Raw genomic sequence first — 26,649 nt, 5'->3', positions numbered from 1 at the left:
ACTTTAGATGTTGGAAAGATAAATGAGTTAGCTAAAGACTTCGGAGTTTATGGTGTTACTGGTGTGACAATAATTTACCTGGGCACTAGTGGAGATCTGCGCAGGCGCAGTAAATGTGCATTATTGAGCCAAATGTTTTTTTCATCAGATTTTAGCAGTGATTAAACTATGTGTCTAAAATCGTAATCGTAAGTTTTAGTTAACTTTTTGTTTTTAATCTTGTTTTGTTTAAGCTGTTTTAGTTATTGCATATTTATATTTTACTCTTGTATGTGTTCAGTTTTATTTATTCATCTGTAGTTGCATTTTTATTAGTTCTATTACCTTTGATTTTTTTTACTTATGATTTTATGATTCCTACTGTTAAATTCTTATTTTTACCTTATTTGTTTTATACCTTAATAATATTTTTAATATATATATATATATATATATATATATATATATATGTTAAAATAATTATCTTATAGATCTTATTAAAATGCTCTTTTTATAGTTTTTTTTTTTACTTATTTTATTCTATTTACTTTTTTTTAGTCTGACGTTTGGTTTTCAGTATTTTGGTGTATTTTGACCGCAGAGTGACCTGACTTGTCTATAAAGACTTTGGTTTGGCTCAGTTCTGACCGTAAGTCACCTTCCTCTCAGGCTTTTGTGAAATAAAAGAACAGCATGAAATTTTCACATTTCTCCTTTTTGTATTTGCCACGTCCAATTCAGGACCTACAAAAGCTGCACAGATTCTCCACTGTAACGCTGATTATATTATGAATAGAGAAATCCACGACCCGAACGAACAAAACCAGAGACGCTCCAAATCCCAAATCCCAGAGAACAGTCTGAGTCTGCTAGAATAAGAGTCTTTCTACTGGATCAGATAGAATTTACACACTTTACACACTACAGAATTTAATTTGAATTAATATTATTAATTTTTTTTAGAAGAAATGTGTAAAAAAAATAATTTATTTATTTTTTTATTTAAATATGCACCAACAAAATTAATAAATAAGTGCTTGAGAAGACTTGATTTATGAATTCTGAATTAAGAATATTAATGCTGTTATTGAGAAGTTCCAAAATTAAAAAAATTAAAAATAAAATCATATATATATAAATCAAGTCCCTCCTCAAGGTAACATGTCCCAAAATTAAACTTACATTTTCTAAATCCAGTCAACCAATAAAACGTTGATTATTTTGATGCATGTTAAGCTTCATGTTTTAAAATGTTAAAAAATATTAAACATACTTAATAACCTGACCGTTTTTCATACATTACTTATAAATCAAAACAGAAAATTAATGTGTGACTCTTATAAAACTGCATGTTTTGCTTTGAAACTAAAATAAATAAAAATCAAAATAAATTATTTGTATCAATTAAATGATCAAATAAAGTCAAAATTATAATAAATCAATTATACCAATTATAATTAAGATACAAATTCTTAAAACTAAGAACATATCTAAATATATAGCTGTTGTAAATGTTATTATTCACATATAATCACGCTAAAATAATCCTTAATAAGCTTAAAAAGTTACAAAAGAGTTGATAAAATCAGAAGGCTTTTATTTTGTACAGATTGTAAAGCTTATAAAGGTCTGTGAAAGGCAGTATTTAAGTGTAATGTGTTATTATTGTTATAATTATTATCAGTATTTTAATAAATATGCGCATTTAAAAAGGAATGCCTAATTAAATCTTTTTATAATTATATTTCTATTTTATTTTTTCAATTTTCTTCCCAATTTTGCACGCCAATTACCCAACTCACTCATTACAACTCCCTCTATCACTAACACACCAGGAGGGTGAATAAGACTAGCACATGCCTCCTCCGATACATGTGAAGTCAGACACCGCCTCTTTTTGAAATGCTGCTAAAGCAGCATTACTACGCTCGAAGGAAAGCGCAGCGACTCGGTTCTGATGCTTCAGCTCACAGACGCAGCCTTGTGCTGATCCTCATCACCCTAGGAGTGATGAGGGGAAAGAGAGAGCGGCATCTACTGTACCCACCCAGAGAGAGCAAGGACAACTGTGCTCTCTCAGGGCTCTGGTTGGATACTGGTTCTGATACATCAGCTCACAGATGTCCTGTGCTGCAGACATCACCCTTTAGTGATTATGGGGGGAGAGAGCGCCATCTACCCACCTGGAGGGAGCATTGCCGGCAGCTTGACGGCAATTTAATCTTAAGAAAGTTCTACATTTAAAAGCCCTGCTCCTAAGAAATTTGCTGAAACGTATTTACTTAATTTGGTTTTTATTCCAATTTTTTTTTTTTTTCGGCCATGCATATTGCAGTTTTAGATCTTTGAACATTTTAGGATAAACACGACGAATGAAAGTTCTCACAAATCCCATGCAGATGCCACAACATGCAAAACAACAGCAATTAGCATTAAGCATTCAATCATGCAGTGCTAGTTAGCATACAGTGAATATAGCAGCATGCAAAAACAGCTAAAAACAGCAAAAATCATCCAACAGCTGCTTATGGGGAGCCAAGCATTCATTGTGGACCATAAATAAAGATTATTAATAGAAGACTATTCATAATTTCAGTACCAGTCAAAAGTTTGGACACACTTTCTTATTCAATGTTCAAATGTTTTTTTTTTTTTTGCTACATTGTAAATGAATACTGAAGTCATCCAGAACATGAAGGAACACATAAGTGTTAAACAAACCAAAATACTCTGTGAAGAAGCATTTAGGTGCTCTTATATCTGGGGAGCTGTTAACTTGCGGTTTCTGGGGCTGATAACTCTGATTGTGCGGCCCTGATGAGTGCCAATTTCATCATTATCAACTTTTTTGATGGTCTTTGCGGTGACTGCACTTGAGAATACTTTTAAAGTATTTTTTTCCTTTACTTAGTTGAGTATTTCTTGCTTCTCATAATATACTATTGTATATTATTTTATTCTCATAAAATACTATTGTATATATACTCCCTATATGCTGTTGTATACTATCATATACTGACCTATACCTCCTTATACTAGCCTCTACTACACTATACTCCCCAATACTCTAAATACCAACCCTATACTACCCTCCATATAGTCCTCCATACTACCATACAAACCCTTTATTACTATGTACTCCCTATACTACTCTGTACTCCACTATACTATACTGTCTATATGGCACTTTACTAATCTATACTACTCTATATTCCCATATCCTACCCTTTGCTACCCTATACCATCATAAACTTTTGCCCTGTGATTCACTATACTTTCCTTTACTACCTTATACTAACATTACTACCCTACACTTCCCTATAACCCCTTTATTACAGTATACTTACAGTATACTATTCTATACTATATTATGATCTCTCTTCTTTTTTTATAATAGCCTATACTACTCTGTGCTACCTATATTTGTGATATAAAAATACAGTATACTCCCCATGCTACCCTATGCTCTCCTATACGTCCCTTTAGCCTATAATGTCATCTAGCAATCACTAACTTCTGTATGTGCTTAGTTTTATAAGTAAAAATAATAGTTGCGTTTTTAGCAATTTTATTACCCTGGATTTTCCTATCTATGACTTTAGATTACACTATACTCCATGTACTATCCTATACTCCACGTTACCATATATTCCCTATATTATTCTATACTTCATGTACTACCATATACTTTACATACTACCCTATACTCCCTATATTACCATATATTCTCTGCATTACCCTATACTCCCTATATTACCCTATACTCCCTATATTATTCTATATTTCATCTATTACCCTATACTCCCTATATTACCCTATAAATCACATACTAACCTATACTTTACATACTACCCTATACTCCCTATATTACCCTATATTCCCTGCATAACCCTATACTCCCTATATTACCCTATACTCCCTATACTGTTCTATACATCATGTACTACCCTATACATTACATACTACTCTATGCTTTACATACTACCCTATACTCCATATATTACCCTATACTCCCTCCATTACCCTATACTCCCTCCATTACCCTATACTCCCTATATTACCCTATATTCCCTGCATAACCCTATACTCCCTATATTACCCTATACTCCCTATACTGTTCTATACATCATGTACTACCCTATACATTACATACTACTCTATACTTTACATACTACCCTATATTCCATATATTACCCTATACTTCACATACTACCCTATACTCCCTCCATTACCCTATACTCCCTATATTACCCTATACATCACATACTACCCTATACTTTACATAATACCCTATACTCCATATATTACTCTATATTACCTGCACTACCCTGTACTCCCTATATTACCCTGTACTTCACATACTACCCTATACTCCCTCCATACTTCACAGATTATCCTATACTTCACCTATTACCCTGTACTTTACATACTACCCTATACTCCCTATATTACCCTATGCTACCTATATTACTCTATACATCACATACTACCCTATACATTACATACAACCCTATACTCCATATATTACCCTATATTCCCTGCATTACCCTATACTCCCTATATTACCCTATACTTCACATACTACCCTATACTCCATATATTACCCTATATTCCCTGCATTACCCTATACTCCATATATTACCCTATACTCCCTCCATTACCCTATACTCCCTATAATACCCTATACATCGCATACTACCCTATACTTTACATAATACCCTATACTCCATATATTACCCTATACTTTATATACTACCCTATACTCCATATATTACCCTATACTCCATATATTACCCTATACTCCCTATATTACCCTATACTTCACATACTACCCTGTACTTTACATACTACCCTATACTCCATATATTACCCTATACTTCACATACTACCCTATACTCCATATATTACCCTATACTTCACATACTACCATATACTACATATATTACCCTACACTTCACATACTACCCTATACTCCCTATATTACACTATATTTCACATACTACCCTATATTATACATGCTACCTTATACTCCCTATATTACTTTATACTTCTATTACTCTATACTATCCTATACTTCTTATACTACCCTATACAAATTGAGAAATAGTTGCATTCTTACTAAAATTGATTCTTACAAAAACTATTTTTTATTTATTTTTTTATTGTAATATCTTCTTTTAAAATGTCTTACAATTCTTATGAAAATGCTGGGTCTTTTTATTGATTTATTCATCTTTTTTGACAATCCCTTCCCTATATATTGACTCTGTAAATAAGACATTGTAAATGAGGGCCAACTTCAATGTACTCCGAGTTTAAATTAAGGTTGGTTAATTGATTGATTGCTTGATTAATCGAAAGTCGACTAAGAAAATGCCAAGATTTTTTTTTTAAAATGCAATTATTCATATGGTTTTCTTTATAGTTTGGATGACTTTAGTGTTAATCTACAATGCAGAACATTTTAAAATAAAGAAAATCACTTGTAAAATTGTTAAAATTAGGTCCAATTGTTGGCTGATAGCTAGTTATGCCAAACCCCATATAGCAACTCGTAATAGCCAATGAAAAAACAGCTGATAATGAAGTTAGCGTGTCTTTCTCACACATTTCCTGTGTGTGAACGGAAACACCACTCCATATTTAAATCAGGTAGCACCTAGCGCATTTCAGGAGGTGCTAGGTGCTTCCTGTTGGTGGGTGTAAGTGTTCAGCCCACCTTGGTTGTAACGCAGCGGAGGGGGTTTCCATCTGAGGATGCTTTACTTGGTAGCTCCTTCAGCATCATGGCAACCACCCTCGAGTCTTTCCCCTACAACAACGAAATCAATAGTGGATTGTGTCAGTTTGCGTTTTTTTTTTTTTTTCAGCTTTTCTCTGAATGGGTTCTAATCACCAGGGTTCTGTATTCACGGCCCAATTAACAGCAGGTCATCAGGTCATCGATAATTTATGACCCGATCAATAACTGGTCTTCCCGTGGGTGTGATTAGAGCATGCTGGCAGGATTAGCCAGATGTAGAGGTATAATAACCCAACTGACACAATACAGCAGAGTTTGCACAGTCAGCATGCAATTCAATGCAATTCAATTCAGTTCAGTTCAGTTCAATTCAGGTTAACGCAACACAATTCATTCCCATTCAATTCAGTCCTATTTGTGTAGTGCTTTCACAGCTGCAGCTGGAAAATCAACGCATACCATATAATCTTTAAAACATGGTGGTAGAAGTGTTGTGGCATGGGCATGTATGGCTACAAATAAACCAATGAGTCACTGGAAACAATAATGAAAAAAAACTACTCTACACTGTCCACTATACTTCGTATACTCCCTATTTTATTCTGCACTAACCTATGCTCCCTATACTTCACTATACATCTTTAAACTATACCCTACACTAGCCTATACTACTCTATACTAATCTATACTTATACTATTTTTACTCAGTATACTGTTCTATACTAACCTTTACCATCCTATACATCCCTATACTAGACTATACTACGCTATACTCACCAATACTCAATATAGTAACATACACAGTAGAACGCTATACTCCATTTTTAATACCCTATAATCCTCCATACTACCCTGCATACCCCAAAGTACCCTATACTCCCTATAATGTCTTATACTAACCTTTACCTCTCTATACCCCCTATACTGTTGTATACTACCCTATCCTGACCTATACCTCCCTAAACTAGACTCTACTACACTAAACTCATACTTTGAGTACACAATACTCTAAATACCAACCCTATACCTCCCTATAGTCTAACATACTACCATACAAACCATTTATTACCATGTCCTCCATATAGTACTCCATTATACTCTACTGTCTATATGGCACTTTACTCATCTATATTTCCTTATATTTCCATACCCTACCCTTTGCTACCCTATACCATCGTAAACTACAGCCCTTTGCTTCCCTATGCATTCCTATACTACCTTATACTAACATTCCTAACCTACACTATAGCCTATTATAATACGTATATCACCTTTACTCCCCATAGTAGCCTATAACAACTGTACTTCCTATACTCCCTATACTATCGTATATATACTACATATGCTGTTGTATACTACCCTATACTGCCCAATATTCTAAATACCAACCCTATACTACCCTATAGTCCTCCATACTACCATACAAATCCTTTATTACCATGTACTCCCTATACTACTATACTATATTCCACTATACTATCCTGCCTATATGGCACTTTACTCATCTATACTACCTTATATTTTCATATCCTACATTTGCTACCCTATACCATCGTAAACTGCTGCCCTATGCTTCACTATACTTTCGTATAGTACCTTATACTAACATTACTACGCTATACTTTGCTTTACTACAGTATATTACCATATACTCCATATGCTCCACATTTCACCTTATACTAATTATTCTCCCAATATAATCCTACACGCCATATACTATTTTATAGTATATTAATGTCTCTATTTTTTATACTTGCCTATACTACCTATATTCACTATATATATATATATATATATATATATATATATATATATATATATATATATATATATATATATATATATATATACTATATTAAGCAATACTCTAAATACCAACCCTATACTACCCTTTATTAACATGTACTCCATATATATTTCCATATCCTACCCTTTGCTATTCTACTCCATTGTAAACTACTGACCTATGCTTCATTATACTTTTCTTATACTATGTTATACTACCATTACTACCCTATACTCTTTATGCTCCACATATAACATCATAAATTATCCTCCCAATATATTATAACTATTCTATACTATAGAATATATGCTCTGTTTTGTCCCTATATTAGCCTATTCTACCTTATCCTACCTATATTTCTGATTTAAAAATACAGTATACTCCCCATACTACCCTATACTCTCCTATACTTCCTTTTAGCCATCACAGATTGTCCATAAATCAACTTCATCAACTTCAAGAACTGACTGTTCGCTCTCTGTCTAATATGCACACTAGATCCCACGACATTACAGCTCCCATTGGACCAGATGATTAAGTGTTACTTACTTCACCAGTCAGTTAGTGTTTTTAATGTTATGGCTGATTGGTGTCAGGCTGTACCACAACAGAACGCATGCAGCACCTCCTCCTGAAGCCTGGGCTAGCGTATCGCGGCTCGCTAAAGGATGTCGGAACACCAGTTCAGGCATTAAATGATTTCCGCCTGGCACCGCGCCATTGGGTGTCACGCCGCCTGGACGCCGTCCATCAGCGCAGCCCTCCTCCAACCGTATAGCTCTTAACAGCGGGGTCCCTCGCTGACAGAGCTAAGCACTTAAGAGGGACCGCTGGGACGGCGAGAGCGCCGGAGACGGCCATGTTTGACACTGCTGAGTACCATTTAAGCCCTACTGTAGCCCTGCTGCAGCCGCAATACGGAGAACTGACCGCATGCAGGACAACGCAATAAACACAGCGCAAGATCCTCCAGACTGCTGCATATACTGTATCTGATCTAATGGAGCTCGTAGGGTTGCAATGGTTCGAGATTTTCCATAGTACGATAACCATGCACTAAAAAAAAATTATGAGTAAAATTTACTTTAAAAAAGTTTCACAACTTTCTGCATTTGCTTTTTTTTTAAGTAAATTTAATTTCAGATAAATGTAAGTAACTTCAACTCGGTTTCAAGACTTAAATATTACATAAAGTAAATAAGTGAACTGAACTTCAGTCAGTCCTTTCTTTTAGTAAACTTTACTTTATTTATTTTTGCTGAATCAATCCTTTCTTTTAGTAAACTTTACTTCATTTATTTTTACTGAATCAATCCTTTCTTTTAGTAAACTTTACTTCATTTATTTTTACTGAATCAATCCTTTCTTTTAGTAAACTTTACTTTATTTATTTTTACTGAATCAATCCTTTCTTTTAGTAAACTTTACTTTATTTATTTTTACTGAATCAATCCTTTCTTTTAGTAAACTTTACTTCATTTATTTTTACTGAATCAATCCTTTCTTTTAGTAAACTTTACTTCATTTATTTTTACTGAATCAATCCTTTCTTTTAGTAAATTTTACTTCATTTATTTTTACTGAATCAATCCTTTCTTTTAGTAAACTTTATTTAATTTATTTTTCCTGAATCAATCCTTTCTTTTAGTAAACTTTATTTAATTTATTTTTCCTGAATCAATCCTTTCTTTTAGTAAACTTTACTTTATTTATTTTTACTGAATCAATCCTTTCTTTTGGTAAACTTTACTTAATTTCTGCATACAATATTACCCAATTACAATTACTTAATTTATACAATATTACTCAAATAATTTATGATACATAATATATTATAATTCCTGAAATTTAAATATTTTTCTCAACACATGGATGGCATGTAATACATTTTTTATACTAGTATATTAAAAAGAATGTATTACACGCCATCCATGTGTTGAGACAGTGAGACTTGGTCTGTTTACAATATAAATCTTTGAGATTATGTAAATATTTGAACGTGTGTTTTAACTAAAATATTTGAATTTCAGTAATATTGTACAAATTAAGTAATTGTAATTAGGTAATATTGTATGCAGAAATTAAGTAAAGTTTACTAAAAGAAAGGATTGACTGAAGTTCAGTTCACTTATTTACTCTATGTAACATTTAAGTCTTGAAACCGAGTTCAAGTTACTTAAATTTTTCTGAAAGTAAATTTACTTAAAAACAATAAATGCAGAAAGTTGAAGAAATGCAGAATTGTTGACTTGCATGAAGCTGGAAAGGGTTACAAAAGTATCTCTACAAGTCTTGATGTTCACGTGTCCACGGTAAAACAGATGCTCTACAAATGGAGAAAGTTCAGCACTGTTACTGGAGCTACTCTCTCTAGGCGTGTTAAAAAGTCCTGTAAAGATGACTGCAAGAGCACAGCACAGAATGATCAATGAGGTGAGGAAGAATCCTAGAGTTTAATGACCAATTTATGTGTTTTGGGGGGTGGTAGAGCTGTGTTCTAAATGGCTTTATTTTATCCCCTTACATTACTTTTACTTTTATACTTTAAGTAGTTTTAAAACCAATACTTTTACACTTTTACTTAAAGAGTAAGAAGCTTGAGTTGACACTTTAGTCACCTTTGTGTTTTGCAAACTTTAAATGTGCAGCAATGTTTTTTTAGAGATTGCTATACACAGTCTTTAGCTGACACTCTAGGATTCTTCCTCACCTCATTGATCATTCTGCGCTGTGCTCTTGCAGTCATCTTTACAGGACTTCACCACGCCTAGAGAGAGTAGCTCCAGTAACAGTGCTGAACTTTCTCTTTATTTGTAGAGTGTCTGTCTTACCGCGGACATGTGAACATCAAAGCTTTTAAAGATACTTTTGTAACCCTTTCCAGCTTCATGCTACAAGTCAACAATTATTGAACGTAGGTCTTCTGAGAGCTTGATCTTTTGTTCTAGGCATGATTCACATCAAGTAATGCTTCTTAAAAACAGCTCAAAACTCAAAACTGCTGTGTGTTTTTATAGGGCAGGGCAGCGTTAACCAACACATCCAATCTCATCACATTAATTGGACTCCAGGTTGGCTGACTCCCTGCCCCAAATTTTAGAAAAGTCATAAGCCTAGGGGTTCACATACTTTTTCCACCCCTCACTGTGAATGTTAACATGTTGTGTTTAATAAAACCATGCAAACATATATATTTTTTGTGTGGTTTTAGTTTAAGCAGACTGTGTTTGTCTATTGTTGTGACTTAGATGAAGATCAGAACACATTTAATTTAATTTATGCAGAAATCCATGTATAATCCCAAAGGGTTCACATACTTTTTCTTGCAAATGTATTTAAACCAATTTTAAAGGTCACTCCCATGAGAAAAGGTGCTTAAAAAGTGCTGCACACTAAACTGCACCTCCTGCATGTCCTCCGCGAATCCCCTGAATGTTTTATTTTTAGTTTTTGCATGATGTCTGGTTTAAAACAGCGCGCATCTCCTGCTCGTCAGCGCAGCTGCACTTTGTGCGCTAAGAGAGAGGTTCTGGCGGTTATGTAACAGCGCTGGGGAAGTGTCGAGTCAGTAGCAGGACTTTCAGCGACGGTGTTTTGCTTCAAGGCCCCATTTTTAGCAGCGGCCCATCCATATTTAACGAAGTCCGTCAGCAGCTGTTCCTCCGCAGCCCGATGCACTTTATGATCTTCATATCTGCCCCTCAACCATCGGGGACCTCGCCGGTTACGTAAGGGCGCTAGGTCTGGGGCGTAACCCCACATATCACAGGGCTGTATGGCGGATTCTGCCGGTACGCCGTCCTTGACTCCAATCATTAATTTTCAGCGAGAACAGACAAGAGTTCCAAAGTGAAACGGACATCAGAGGACGAGGCTGAGTAGACCCAGTGCAAACATCACAAACTTTAAATAAGGGAGAGAAAATAAAGCGTTTTTTTCGCGTTACGCACTGTGCGTTTTGGCTGGCGCCCTGTCTTCCCTCGTCTATTTGACCGATTCATCCGTGTAATTGCGAGCGTTCCGCACAAACACAGTGAGGAGGGACCATTCCCATCCTTCAGGCTCGTCCAACAACATCGCACTTGACCTTTTATGTTTCTGAGACCCTCAGAGTCTCTAAATCTTAGCGGTCAAGGAGGTGCCATCGCATCAGATGCTATAAATAATAACAGCTAGAGAAAAAAAAGATCGAGAAAAGACGCGTTTGTGTTCAATCTCACTCACAAGATAGCACCTCACAACGTACAGTACCAGTCAAATTTTGCACAAACCTCTGTGAAGCATTTAGGTGCTCTTATCTGAGGCTGGTAACTCTAATGAACTTATCCTGTACAACGGAGGAAACTCTTGTTCTTCCTTTCCTGAGGAGGTCCTGATGAGTGCCAGTTCTATCATCATAATTTTTTTCATGGTCTTTTCGTATTTTTTTTCTTTACTTAGTTGAGTAGTTCTTGCTATAATCTGGATTAGAACATTAGTCAAATAGAGCTATTCACTATATACCTGTACCTCTACCTCTTCACCACTTTTTCACTCAAAAGATAACACCTCACAACAAACAGTACCAGTCATGCACCAAAATCAACAATATTTTTTGTTTATTTGGATTCTGTTAACTGGTGGTTTCTGCTCTTCTTTTCCTGGGGCAGCCCTGATGAGTGCCAGTTCCATCAGTATAACATTTTTGATTGTCTTTGCGGTGACTGCTAAGTAATGGCTGTCATTAATTTCTTAAAGTAATTTTAGTATTTTCTTTACTTAGTTGAGTAGTTGTTGCTTCTCATAATCTGGATTAGAACATTCCTCAAATATTCACTATTCACTGTATACCTGTAACTCTACCTCTTCACTACTTTACTTTAACTGATGCTCTCAAACACTTTATTAAGAGACAAGAAATTCAAGTAATTAACTCTTGACGAGTTCAGCACAGCTGTTAACTGAAAGCCTGAATTCCAGGTGACTCTACCTCATAAAACACGTTTTTCTTTACTAAGTAATTCCATATGTTTTTTTCTTATAGTTGGCGTAATTTTAGTAGGATTAATCTACAATGCAGAAATATTATACATTTTTAAAAAGTCTACATTTATCAACTCAACTTAAGCTGCAGTTGGTTCAACCTCACTGACAAGATAACACCTCACAACGAACAGTACCATTCAAAATCATTCAATGTTTTATTTTTGGGGCTCTTATCTGAGATTCTGTCAACTTTCAGTTTCTGCTCTTCTTTTCCAGGGTCAGCACTGATGAGTGCCAGTTTCATCATAATGTTTTTGATGGTCTTTGGGACTGCACTTTCAAAGTAAGTATTTTCAGTTTCTTTACTTTCTTTATCTTCTTCTTCGTATTTTGAATGAATCTTTTAAAATATTGAAAAAACACTGAATTTAAGGAGTGTCCAAAACGTTTGACTGGTATTGTATATCATACCACAGTTAGTTCAACCCTGCAATGTGATTGGCTGAGAGGTGTTCTATGAGTAACGTTATCAGCCGGTAATGCACTGTAACCGAAGCTCTCCCTGTATTACCCCCTATAATCTAGTAATGATGCAGCGCTTACAAACCAAACAAAGCAGCAATGGAACTATTTTAACTTGTGTTTAGAGTGTTTATAACCAGATCATATTTTCTCCTCCTCTTTAACTCTTTTAAAATCTTTCAATAAAAAGCAATAATGGAACTGTTGTATAATCGCAATAATACACTCGAGTTTGTGCTATAACCTGTAATATTGGCACTGCTGTGCTGATCTAAAGCTGCAGTTAATTCATGTCACATTTGCCATGAGTACACTAGCCAGAATTAAACACCACTCACAACGTAATACCTCAAATCTTTTGCATAATTTTGCATAATTGTGTAATTGCCCCTCTGCAAGTATTCACCAAAAACACACCCAGAAGGGACTATTCCCGTCCATCAGGCTCCTCCAACAACATTGCTCTTGACCTTTCGTGTTCTATCAGCGAGCCCCGCTCCTCCGAGTCTCTGAACGTTAGCGGTGAAGGAGGTGGCATAGCATCGGACGCTATAAATAAAGCTGGCGGATGAGGAGAAGACAGTGAACGCTCCGGAGTACCAGCGTCTGACACTTCCTCATTTTTCTTAAACAAGACACGGCCTGCTTCAGCATCGGATCAATTTCTGCCTAAACTTACAGCGGTGACGCAAATCAGCAGAACCTGATCCACCTGAACACAGAACATATAGACCAAAGTACTGCTGGAACTCCTTCTAAATAAAGAGTTTATTCTATTTGTGTTTGAGGAACTGTCTGTACTGTGCAGAGAAAGCTTTGCTGAGAGGATTTGATTGCATTCAGCGGAAAAAGGTAGTCTTGCCTCGGTCTCCGAGTCCGAGACCTTTGTTTGAGGTGAAGTTCATTAGAAACTGAAAATCAACAATCCATTGAAAACGGATCGAATGAGTCTTTTCTCTGTCTTATTAGCAACAAGCTAGCTAACCTTAGTGACAAGCTAGCTAACACACTAATGTTACTGGGGACAGAACTAAAGCTAGCAGCAAGCGAGCTAATCTTAGCAACAGGCTAGCTAACCTTAGTGATGAACTAGCTAACACACTAAGAACTTAAACTAGAGACAAGCTAGCTAACCTTTGCGACTAGCTAGCTAACCTAAGCAAAGACAGCTAACACACTAATGTTACTGGGGAACTAGTTAACACACTAAGAACTAAAGCTAGCGATGAGCTACCTAACCTTAGTGACAAGCTAGCTAGCATTAGTGATGAGCTAGCTAGCACAATAATATTACTGTGTAGAAAACAAAAACTAGCGATAAGCCAGCTAACCTTAGCGCTAACTAACTAACCTTATAGTGACAAGGTAGCTAAAACAATGATGTTACCAGTGAGAAAACTAAAGTTTGCGACAAACTAGCTAACCTCTGCGACTAGCTAGCTAACCTTAGCGACAAGCTAGCTAACATACTAATGTTACTGGGGTGAGAACTAAAGCTCGCGATGAGCTAGTTAACCTTTGTGACTAGCTAGCTGACCTTAGTAATGAACTAGCTAACACACTTATGTTACTGGGGTGAGAACTAAAGCTAGCGATGAGCTAGTTAATCTTTGCGACTAGCGAGCTAACTTTAGTGATTAACAGCTAACACACTAATGTTACTGGGGACAGAACTAAAGCAAGCAGCAAGCAAGCTAATCTTAGCAACAGGCTAGCTAACCTTAGTGATGAACTAGCTAACACACTAAGAACTTAAACTATAGAAAAGCTAGCTAACCTTTGCGACTAGCTAGCTAACCTAAGCAAAGACAGCTAACACACTAATGTTACTGGGGAACTAGTTAACACACTAAGAACTAAAGCTAGCGATGAGCTACCAAACCTTAGTGACAAGCTAGCTAGCATTAGTGATGAGCTAGCTAGCTCAATAATATTACTATAGCTAACACACTAATGTTACTGGGGTGAGAACTAAAGCTAGCGATGAGCTAGTTAATCTTTGCGACTAGCGAGCTAACTTTAGTGATTAATAGCTAACACACTAATGTTACTGGGGAGAGAACTAAAGCTAGCGATGAGCTAGTTAATCTTTGCGACTAGCGAGCTAACCTTAGTGATTACTAGCTAACACACTAATGTTACTGGGGAGAGAACTAAAGCTAGCGATGAGCTAGTTTAATCTTTGCAACTAGCTAGCTAACCTTAGTGATTACTAGCTAACACACTAATGTTACTGGGGAGAGAACTAAAGCTAGCGATGAGCTAGCTAACCTTAGCGATGAGCTAGCTAACGTTAGCAACAAGCTAGTTAACCCTAGCAACAAGCTAGCTAACATACTAATGTTAACGGAGAGATAACTAAAGCTAGCGATGAGCTAGTTAATCTTTGCAACTAGCTAGCTAACCTTAGTGATTACTAGCTAACACACAAATGTTACTGGGGAGAGAACTAAAGCTAGCGATGAGCTAGCTAACCTTAGCGATGAGCTAGCTAACGTTAACAACAAGCTAGCTAACCCTAGCGACAAGCTAGCTAACATACTAATGTTAACGGAGAGAGAACTAAAGCTAGCAACAAGCTAGCTAACGTTAGCAACAAGCTAGCTAACATACTAATGTTAACGGAGAGATAACTAAAGCTAGCGATGAGCTAGTTAATCTTTGCAACTAGCTATCTAACCTTAGTGATTACTAGCTAACACACTAATGTTACTGGGGAGAGAACTAAAGCTAGCGATGAGCTAGCTAACCTTAGCGATGAGCTAGCTAACCTCAGCAACAAGCTAGCTAACCCTAGCAACAAGCTAGCTAACATACTAATGTTAACGGAGAGATAACTAAAGCAAGCGATGAGCTAGTTTAATCTTTGCAACTAGCTAGCTAAACTTAGTGATTACTAGCTAACACACTAATGTTACTGGGGAGAGAACTAAAGCTAGCGATGAGCTAGCTAACCTTAGCGATGAGCTAGCTAACCTCAGCAACAAGCTAGCTAACCCTAGCAACAAGCTAGCTAACATACTAATGTTAACGGAGAGAGAAATAAACTTAGCAACAAGTTAACCTTAGTGATTACTAGCTAACACACTAATGTTACTGTGGAGAGAACAAAAGCTAGCGACAAACTATCTAACTTTAGCAACAAGCTATCTCTATTTTATGTCAGCAAATCAAGCCTCAAGTATATCAAGTGTATCAAGCCTCGTCCAAATTCCAAGTCCAATTTCAATTGGCCTTGCTCTCTCTGGGTGGGTACAGTAGATGGTGTTCTTTCCCTTCATCACTCCTAGGGTGATGTGGATCAGCACAAGGCTGCGTCTGTGAGCTGATGTATCAGAACCGAGTCGCTGCGCTGTGATTCTCCTACTCAAGAACTGCAGCAGTTCAAAAAGAGGCGGAGTCTGACTTCACATGTATCGGAGGAGGCGTGTGCTAGTCTTCACCCTCCTGGTGTTGGAGCATCACTAGTGACGGGGGATATACAGCTGAGTAGCAGCTTAATGGGTGGAACAGATGGCCTAGGATTTAAATTTGGATTTTTTTTTCCAGAGCTGTATATGTCGCATTCATCTATGAAGCCTCGCTCCATGTCCAGTAATCCTTGTCTTGAGCACAATGGCCAGTGTTCAGCCTCTCTTACAATATAACACCTCACAACTTATACAGGTTTGTGCGTTCCTAGGTTGACCCCCATGGTAACACTTTGTTATCAATTTACATACTTTGGTCACATGACTTTTTAAGACTAAAAATCAAGGTGGACGGACGTTTTTGTCGGCCACATCGTATCGCACAGGCACCTCTGCTTTCTAAACGACAAAATGAGGAATTTGAGCTTCGACGTTGAGCTGTGTGCCGGGGACGTGCTGCTTTCGTGCTTTCGTCTATTTTCGGAAGCCCTTTCCAGGTCAGATTGTGAATTAAATCCACTGATCCACAGGTGAACGGCTCATTTAATCCTCACGCTGAACACTCTGTTTAATTAATGCGAGCCGAGTATCACATGCTTAATTTTTTTTGGGCTCCTGACAGCTCTCAGCTCCCTGATGGAACGTCCTAATCATGTTCACAGTGTGGTAAAGGAACACGCAGGGCGTGTGATAGGCCAGGCTGGGGCGCCATGACACTCAGATTACCTTGAACAAATGAGGGGAACAACAGAGGAAAAGATAAAACTTCCCTGGAGTTTATTTTAAAGGGTACAGCTGATTTTACCCTCACATTAAATTTAAAAAATGTATAAAAAAAAATGGGAGGGGTCGTTTGGGAGGGTGATGTATGGGTGATGTATGGGTTTAGAGGCGGAGCATAAGAGAGAGCTGCTTAGGCAGATAGTTGGACATCAGCAGGAGATATTATTGATTGACTAATTTGCAAAATAAAAGTACACAGTTATAGCACAGTTAAACCTGAGAGGGGGCGCTACAGAGGCAGAAATAAACTGGTATTTTGCTATTTATAGGTTTATGTTTGAGTAAAAATGAACATTGTTGTTTTATTCTATAAACTACAGACATTTTTCCCAAATTCCAAATAAAATATTGTCATTTAGAGCATTTATTTGCAGAAAATAAGAAATGGCTGAAATAACAAAAAAAAAGAAGCAGAGCTTTCAGACCTTCAGGAAACAAGTTCATATGTATAAAGTTTTAAGTTTTCAGAAATCAATATTTGGTGGAATAACCCTGGTTTATAATTACAGTTATTTCATGCATCTTGGCATCATGTTCTCCTCCACCAGTCTTACACACTGCTTTTGGATAACTTTTATGCTGCTTTACTCCTGGTGCAGCAATTCAAGCAGTTCAGTTTGGTGGTTTGATGGTTTGTGATCATCCATCTTCCTCTTGATTATATTCCAGAGCTTTTCAATTTGGTAAAATTTTAGAAACTCATAATTTTTTAGTGGTCTCTTAATTTTTTCCAGAGCTGTATATACAATCAATATCACAATATATCATATTCTTAAAGTCGCTAAGACTTGGGACAGCTTTTATGAGTTTATGCTGATTTTGATGGAGTTATTGTCTCTACTATCCAGAGAAGATATTCTATTCTGGTGGATTTTGGAGCATTGCTGTAAATATTTGATTGCATTTAGCAAAGTTAAAGCTAAGCTATGTGACCTCGTCCCCATCTTCCCAACTCATCCCAACTAAACACCAGATATATAATTCTAGAAAACACAGTTTTACTGTTCCACAGTTCAATGCTGGAGTTCTTTATAATACCCATCTAAGCCATGCCTGGCATTAAGTTAATGTATCCTTGCCAAGTTTCAACCTCAATCACAAGATAACACCTCACAACTAATACAATATTTGGCATATTCTGCCAAATCGGTGCCATTTTTGTCCTTAGGAAATAACATATATATACTTTCAATTCTTAGATCTTTTTTGTTTATTTCATCACTAGAATGTGCTCAGTGTCCTCATGCTATTAGTATAGCCGCCATTTAGCTATTTTTCATGTTTTTGCTAATTCTATGCTCAAAGCATAAAAAGTAACAGGAGTGAGACTCAGTAACAGGAGTGAGTTCCAGGAACAGGAGTGATTTGTTTTGTCATAAATATCAATTATTTGAACATGTACTCAACCATTTCTTTAAAATAAAGACTCTTTTGAGAGAAAATGACAACTTCGTAATCCAGCTTTTACGTCAACAATAAACAGAATAAAGAACAAAAAAACATTGCTGTTCCCTTATTAAAAGAACTGCTGGTGTATCTATCTTCACAGTTTGAACGAGCAGCTCAGTATCTGTCTCTGATGACGTACAAAAGCACAGCGCTGTTAAAATACAAACGTGCCAAAGTCAGAGCTCACCTGGTTCTTAAAAGCAATGGCAAGTCACAAAACACACCTATGATTAATTAACCCTTGTGCTGTGTTCATATTTTTGTTACTCGTTTACTTTGTTACTTGTATTTAATTCAGCAAAATTAAGCAATTTTACATTAAAATGCTTTACACATGCTCGCTTCACCTAAATTGCAAGCAATATAAACAGCTTACATGGTTAATATTTGCCCTTTACCTTTCTTATGTTACATTTCTTTTAAAAAGTGCTACTCTTTTTTTATTAGTTTTTTTAATAAAATGTAAAAGAAAATGAATTAAACTCAAGATATGAGTAGAAAATTTGTTTAGTTTCAAATTTACAAATAAAGCAATGTTTATTAGCCCTTGGCCAAACATACTGTATGTAATATAAATGTGTAGGGGGGGGGGGGGGGGTGTACAGTGTGTGTTTATTGAAAATGTGTTTTGATATATGTTTTTCACAAAAAATGAGCCAATGCCAATGAGTTTGAGTTAGAAAAAATATTTTTTAGTATCATTTGAGGAAAAATGAAAACAGGTCCCACAGACCCGAACACCACACAAGGGTTAAGAGATTTAGGACATGACTTTTGCTTGTTTTTCCAAGCTGTGCAAGGTGTGCTTTTGCACCATCATGATACCAAAGACACAAGACACAATCCTGCTTCATGTTCTTGCTGTTAAATTTAATAAGATTTGTTTCAGGAGAAGACTCAATTCTTCTGCTGTGGTCTCTGAAGTAATATCTGTCCTATAATCTGTCCCGTCTCTCAGCCGTATTCAGACTAGTCCTCAGATAAAAGCCCGTCTTTCATTCTTTCAACTAAAAGACTGATCTGCTGCTCTAAACACTTGGACGGAAGCCTCCATATGCTTCCTGAGTGATGTTCGGATCAGACTGTCCTGGCAATTTAGCAGGATCAGAGTGATCGCTCCATCATAAAGCCACGCTCGCTTTCAGATCTCCGCATCAAAGCACAGACAAGCCATCCGTACGGGTTTCAGCGTAATGAGAACAGCCGCCGGGCTTCGCTTAGAAAACGTGACTTTTCTTTTCTTAAATTACTCCACAGATTTACCCTTTACCCTTCTTTAAACACAGATCTGGGAAAAATTAAGAGAGCACTTCAGTTTCTGAATCAGTTTCTCTGATTTTGCTATTTATAGGTTTATGTTTGAGTAAAATGAACATTGTTGTTTTATTCTATAAACTACAGACAACATTTCTCCCAAATTCCAAATAAACATATTGTCATTTAGAGCATTTATTTACAGAAAAGAACAAAAAAGATGCAGAGCTTTTAGACCTCAGATAATGCAAAGAAAACAAGTTCTTATTAATAAAGAGTTTTAAAAGTTCAGAGAAATCTGATCCTGGTTTTAAATTACAGTTTTTATGCATCTTAGCATCATGTTCTCCTCCACCAGTCTTACACACTGCTTTTGGATAACTTTATGCTGCTTTACTCCTGGTGCAAAAATTCAAGCAGTTCAGTTTGGTGGTTTGATGGCTTGTGATCATCCATCTTCCTCTTGATTATATTCCAGAGGTTTTTAATTTGGTAGAATCAAAGAAACTTTTTTCCGAGCTGTATACAGTTTATTTCTGACCTTGACAATCTGTGATTCTGTTACACAAAAATTATCTTATAAAAATCTAAATAAAAATAAAATAGGCATATAGTCTGTACAAAACATGTTCATTAAGTTATTTACACAAAATCACTCTCACATAAAGATAAAGATCTCACCAGCTCTATTCAGAACAAGCCATTTAAAGGCTCTGTCACTTTTATGCAAATAAGTTGTTGCTAGCCACGGCCCAATATGTGCACTAAGCATTTACCACATGTTAGCGTTAGCTGGTGCTAAATGGAACAAAACACAAACAAGCTACTAAAACAAGCTACTACAACTGTGATAGTAAATATGTAAAAGAACCTACATTTATCTCCCTCATCTACTGACCTGCCATGAACAGTAGGTACAGATCCCTCACTCAGACAAAGTCTGCTGGCTAATCTTGCTGTGTTGTGTTTGAGTTCTTTTTAACTAATCTAGTGGGCCAGGGTGGTTCTATGCAGGTTTCCTTGATTTATTGTGATGTCACAATAAGGGAGGAGCATCCAAATGGCTCATAGAAGTGTATATGATGCCTAAAACCAAACTTTTTTAGCTGATTTGCAGAAAATGTATGGATGGGATGAGTTTTGCATAATATGTCGCCTTTAATACAGCATTAAAAGGTTCATTTCTGTAGCCACAATGTTAAAAGCTCTTGCTTTTGGGAGGGTTAGGGCAGGTTAGCTGTGATGCTAACAGAGTGGGATTAGCCATGCTGCTAACAGCCCATCTTGAAAGGGTTGGAACTGCAATGCTACCAGGCACAGAAGCTAGTTTGGAAAGGGTTTAGCAGCGATCCTAAAAGCCAGAAAAGTGGAAAGTTGAAGCCAAGTTATGCTCAGAAGGTTTGGAGCGGGATTAGCTTTGATGCTAACAGCTGTGCTAGGAAGGATGAAGTGGACGAATGGTAGGAAGGAGGAGGTGTTGTTGGCAAAAAACACACAGTGCTCCATTAAACTTGATGTATTCCCACCTTTCCAGTCTAGACAACGCCGTGTCAGACAACTGAAAGGTGACTGAGTAGAACTGCAGCTGTGAAAGCTCTGGAGATGCTGTGTTGAAGCTGATAGCAGCATGCTACATTTCTACATAATTCCATATGTGTCCTTTAATCGTTTTCATGTTTTTTTTTTATATTAATCTACAACGTAGAAAATACATTAAAGGTGTCCTTCCCCTAAAATCCACATGTTCTTGTTCTTTGTGAAATACAGTAGGTCTCTCTGAGTTGTATATGGATGCGGCACATGAAACTCTTCCTCAGCCTCCATTGTCTGCAGTAGCTAGTAAAAGAAAATACTTACAACAACGAGTCGATCAGGAAAAGCACTGTGTCTACATCAACCCGTGAATTAATATTTAGTATTGATGGCCCCGCCCACCTCAGCTCGGGACCGCCCACAGACAGAGCTGAAGCCGCGCAGATAGGAGCTAACAGGGCTAGGAACAGCATGCAGTTCATTCATTCCTGTGTTATTTGCGCGAATAACACATTAGTGTTATATATATACTTTACCCAGTAATTCAGAGCTAAGGAACAAATGGTTAGAATTTGTCTATGGAGGAACACCACCAGCCAAGTTGGGATAGGTAGTTAATAGATAATTGAGATAGGTAGGTATATGTTTAAAACAGTTCTGTTTACACTAGTTAGAAGTAAAAATCCAACCAGGGGTGGGTTTTTACTTTCTGTACCTGGACTACCCACCTCTGTGTGTAAGTAACTATAGGTTTAAATAGGATCTCCGGTGGATTTGGTGTTTTAGAGAGACTCTAAGACTAGATCAGTGGCTGAACTGCACTTAGCAGGGCATCATTACACATGTTGTAAAGTAACATATGACATTGCAAAGACTTAAATGTTATTAGTGTAAAAATGTCTTTTTTTAATTTTAAAACAATTATAACTGTTGTCTGTCTCGCTGGTGTTTCCTGGCGTCACAGTGCTGTTAGCCAATCAGAGGCGATATGTTTGGTTTGCATGTATGAATATTCATGAGCAAGAGCCAAAATCCTATCGTTTCTCCCTACCGCCCACTTCTCCACTGGACTAAAGCAGTGTTATACCGGATCACCGGAGCACTTTATTTATTTATTTTTTTTCACAAAATCTAGCTCACATGGCATTTATTCCTACTTGAGGGAAAGCTAGACATTTTAAAATGAATGAAAAAACAATGGAATGAGAAAGAAAAAAAATTTTGATCCAATTGTTTGACTAATAAGCATGCAAATTGAAATGGTCCGCATACAAAATGATTTGCGACTGCTCCAGTTCCATAAATCCATACGAATATTAAAAGTGGACCAGTAGAATATGGGCTCTTTAATATTCAGAGCCCAGTTCGGCCGTGTCCTCGTCTGAGGATCATCTCCCAGATGCTGCAGTTGCTGCAGCATCAACACTGCCCACATCGAGTTTAGCATATTGACTGCCTGACAACACTGTTTTTCCATTTGACTGTTCCATATGAATGATAATGCATTCCGACCGCTCTGCAGGAAGCGCTGTTTTGAGGATACCTCACTGAGCATGCCCACAGAAACAGCTGTAGCACAGCGCATCCTCAGCAATTATCATTTTCTCCATAAAAGATAGGGCTGGCCTTGAGCACGCTTCCCGCACCAGCGTGGAGAAGCGTCTTCGCCCGAGGCGGCATCAATCTTTCACACTTGAGGTCACCGCCGCTTCTTCACGGCCATATTAACAGCTAATTAACATTAATCACGCATTCAGAAACCCAAGATTTATTAAAAACGTATTCAAATAGAGGCATCCGGTACTTTTCCTTAGATACACTTCCTTAGCAGTAATAAGCAGTAATCTTCTTTAGGAAAATTAATAAACTATATATACATTACACAGTGAGGCCAGTGATCCCTTTATTTCTGCTGTAGACTGAAAACATTTGTGTTTGGCATTAAAAGATGAATATGAGCCAATATGATTTTCTGCATTCTTGTGTTTTGGCTCATTATCTTGATAAGTTTGGTTTAATTTTTCTTTAAATTCACAAACAAAATATTTCTGTAGAATATCTGTGTTCACTTCACATCAATTAAGATTAATGAACCAATCCCAGAGAAGAAGCCATACAAGCTTAAGCCATGACACTACCTCCACTGTGTTTCACAGATGAGCTGGTATGTTTGAAATCATGAGCAGACTTTTTCTTTCTCCAATCTTTAGCCTTTTCATCACATTGCTGAAAGTCTCATCAGTCCATAATCAATCCATAGGCTTGTCTTCATCTTCTGGTGAAGACTTTGTTATCACTTTTGTTCATGAAGTTTTCTGTAAACAGACTTTGATATCTTCACTCCTGTCCTCTGGAGGATGTTCCTGATGTTACTAACAGTTGTTTTAGGTTTTTTCTTTACAGAACTCACAATGTTTCTGTCATTTCTGTCTGTTACTTAGTACACCAGTGACGACTTTCTTCTTGAGGACATTTAAAACAGTTGTACTGGCTATGGCTGATATTTAAGCTCTAATGGTTCTGAATGATTTTCCATGTTCTTTCAGCTTTACATTTGCTTGTTTTTCACCCAGTTGCTTGTTTTTCATGTTGGTTACTCCTGTAACTATAAGTATACCAAATGTATTCGGTCTACAGAGACAAATATGTAAGTATCTAAACAATAAAGACAGTTACTTTTAATAATTAACAATAATTAATGTCGACATTAAACAATAAACCTTGGCGCTAATATATTATTTCTGTTCTGTTCGGTTAGCCCAAGAGACTCCACCCCTTCAACCCAACCATAGTTTGTACATGTTTAAAGATAGGTATAACAGGTAAGTATCACAGGTAGGTACAACAAATCCACTGGTGATAAAGACACTCATTCATTACAGAATATTCTACATACAAGGGTTGGACAATGAAACTGAAACACCTGGTTTTAGAGCACAATAATTTATTGTGGTGATGGACAGTTCTGATGGAAACAGGAGAGTTGAGGTGCACATTGAATTCTGCCGTGATTTGATCAGCCGTGGTTTTATGTTTTTTGGATACAATCCGGGTTAGCACCCGAACATCCCTTTCAGACAGCTTCCTCTTACAGCGTTCCTCCCGGAACTTTTGACAAGTGGGTTTTAAAGTTTTAAAATAACAATAAAAAGTTTTGCATTTACTAAGTTGCTTGGTTGAGGTTCACTCAATGCAGATAAAGATCACTGCCCCCAATACGTTAGCCGTTAGCATCCAGCCACAGTTTTCCTAAATCCAGCACAGTAAGCACAATCCACCAATCCACACAGATGAAAACACTGCTAACAGGTCGTAATGGAAGCGCCAATGTCATCTGCGCTGTGCTCTGGCCTCATTTCCTGATAATCCTCGCTGTTCTACACTCAGAATACACCAGCCAAACAGCCTGCCCACGCCGGCGTTAGCGTCAGACAGCGCCAGCTGATCCGCAGAGCGTGATCTGGTTCGGGGAAAGTGGCACAACATCTGCAGCAGCGTCTATAAATCCAGATGATTTCAATGATAAGCTGTTAACCTGAACTGCAGGGGGCAGCGGACCCGCCCGCCCCCTTATTCAAAACACAGACAGCAGAGCTGCAACATATGGGCCAAAATATTCCAGCTTTTGGATCATAATGCTGAATACTGCAGTCTAGATTCAGTTTGAGATGAAATAAAAACTGGTATGGGTTGAAGATGCTGGATCTGTGGTCTGATTCTGTCATCAATCCAACCGGAAATAGCACAGAATTGCAGGTAGTGTCACCAGTTGAGAAAAAACTGAAACAAATAGGGCACATAATCCCATCAGTAAATACTGTATCTACTACTGTTGTAGTCAAGACCACTGAAGGCAGAGTCAAGACAAAGACTTTTAGTTGTAGAGCCTGAGTTAAGAAAAAGACTTTTATTAGTAGAATCTCAGTCAACACCGAAACTTTAGTAGTAGAGTATGATGTAAGAAAGGAACTTTTACTAGTGGAGTCTAAGCCAGGGCAGAGATTGTAGTAGTAGAGTCTGAATCAAGACTGAGACTTTTAGTAATCGAGTAAAAGACTTTTAGTTGTAGAGTCTGAGTCAAGACAAAGACTTTTAGTTGTAGAGCCTGAGTTAAGAAAAATACTTTTAGTTGTAGAATCTCAGTCAAAACCGAAACTTTAGTAGTAGAGTATGATGTACAAAAGGGACTTTTACTAGTCTAGGGCAGGGCAGAGATTGTAGTAGTAGAGTCTGAATCAAGACAAAGACTTTTAGTAGTCAAGTCTGAGTCAAGATTGAGACTTTTAGTAGTCAAATCTGAGTCAATACCAAGACTTTTTGTAGTTGAGCCTGGGTCAAGATTAAGACTTTTAGTAATTGAGTCTGAGTCAAGACCAAGACTTTTAGTAGTCGAGTCCAAGTTAAGACCAGTAGAGCAAAGTCTGAGCCAAGACTAAGACTTTTAGTAGTTGAGTCTGAGTCAAGACTGAGACTTTTAGTAGTTGAGTCTGAGTCAAAACCGAGACTTTTAGTAGTAGAATCTGAGTCAAGACCGAGACTTTTAGTAGTTGAGTCTGAGTCAAGAAAAAGACTTTTAGTAGTTGAGTCTGAGTCAAGACTGAGACTTTTAGTAGTAGAGTCTGAGTCAAGACCAATACATTTAGTAGTTGAGTCTGAGTCAAGACCAATATATTTAGTAGTTGAGTCTGAGTCAAGACTGAGAGTTTTAGTAGTTTAGTTTAATTCAAGACTACTAAAGGTCAAGACCGGGACTTTTAGTACTCAAGTCTGAGTCAAGATCAAGACTTTTAGTAGTTGAGTCCAAGTCAAAACCAGTAGAGCAAAGTCTGAGTCAAGACCGAGACTTTTAGTGGTCAAGTCCAGATCAAGACCACTAAAGGCAGAGTCTCAGTCAAGACCGGGACTTTTAGTACTCGAGTCTGAGTCAAGACCAAGACTTTTAGTAGTTGACTCTGAGTCAAGCCAGAGACTTTTAGTTGTAGAGTCTGAGTCAAAACCAAGACTCTAAATAGTAAAGTCTGAGTCAAGACCAAGACTTTTAGCAGTAGAGTCTTAGACAAGCCTGAGACTTTTTTTGTAGTTGAGTCTGAGTCAAGACCAAGACTTTTAGTAGTTGACTCTGAGTCAAGGCAGAGACTTTTAGTAGTCGAGTCTGAGTCAAGTATGATACTTTTAGTAGTTAGATTAAATCAAGACCAAGACTTTTAGTAGACGAGTCTGAATTG

The 26,649-nt window shown here is 37.0% G+C and overlaps 1 protein-coding gene across 2 annotated transcripts in view; it reads right to left on the bottom strand.

The window, feature by feature from the left end:
• Positions 1-26,649, bottom strand: part of pex5lb (peroxisomal biogenesis factor 5-like b) — a 96,488-nt gene that overhangs the window by 47,616 nt on the left and 22,223 nt on the right. Inside the window, exon 2 of one of the 2 annotated variants that reach the window (XM_022678649.2) lies at positions 5,699-5,791. The exons of the other annotated variant lie outside the window; for it this stretch is intronic. Within the exon in view, the coding sequence (XP_022534370.2) occupies positions 5,699-5,791 (93 nt within the window). The remainder of the gene's footprint in view (positions 1-5,698; positions 5,792-26,649) is intronic. 2 annotated transcript variants of the gene reach the window in all.

Source organism: Astyanax mexicanus, chromosome 4, assembly GCF_023375975.1.
Source record: "Astyanax mexicanus isolate ESR-SI-001 chromosome 4, AstMex3_surface, whole genome shotgun sequence".
Taxonomy (NCBI): Eukaryota; Metazoa; Chordata; class Actinopteri; order Characiformes; family Acestrorhamphidae; genus Astyanax; species Astyanax mexicanus.
Note: the sequence above shows the minus strand (reverse complement) of the source record. Positions and strands in the feature narration are given on the sequence as shown.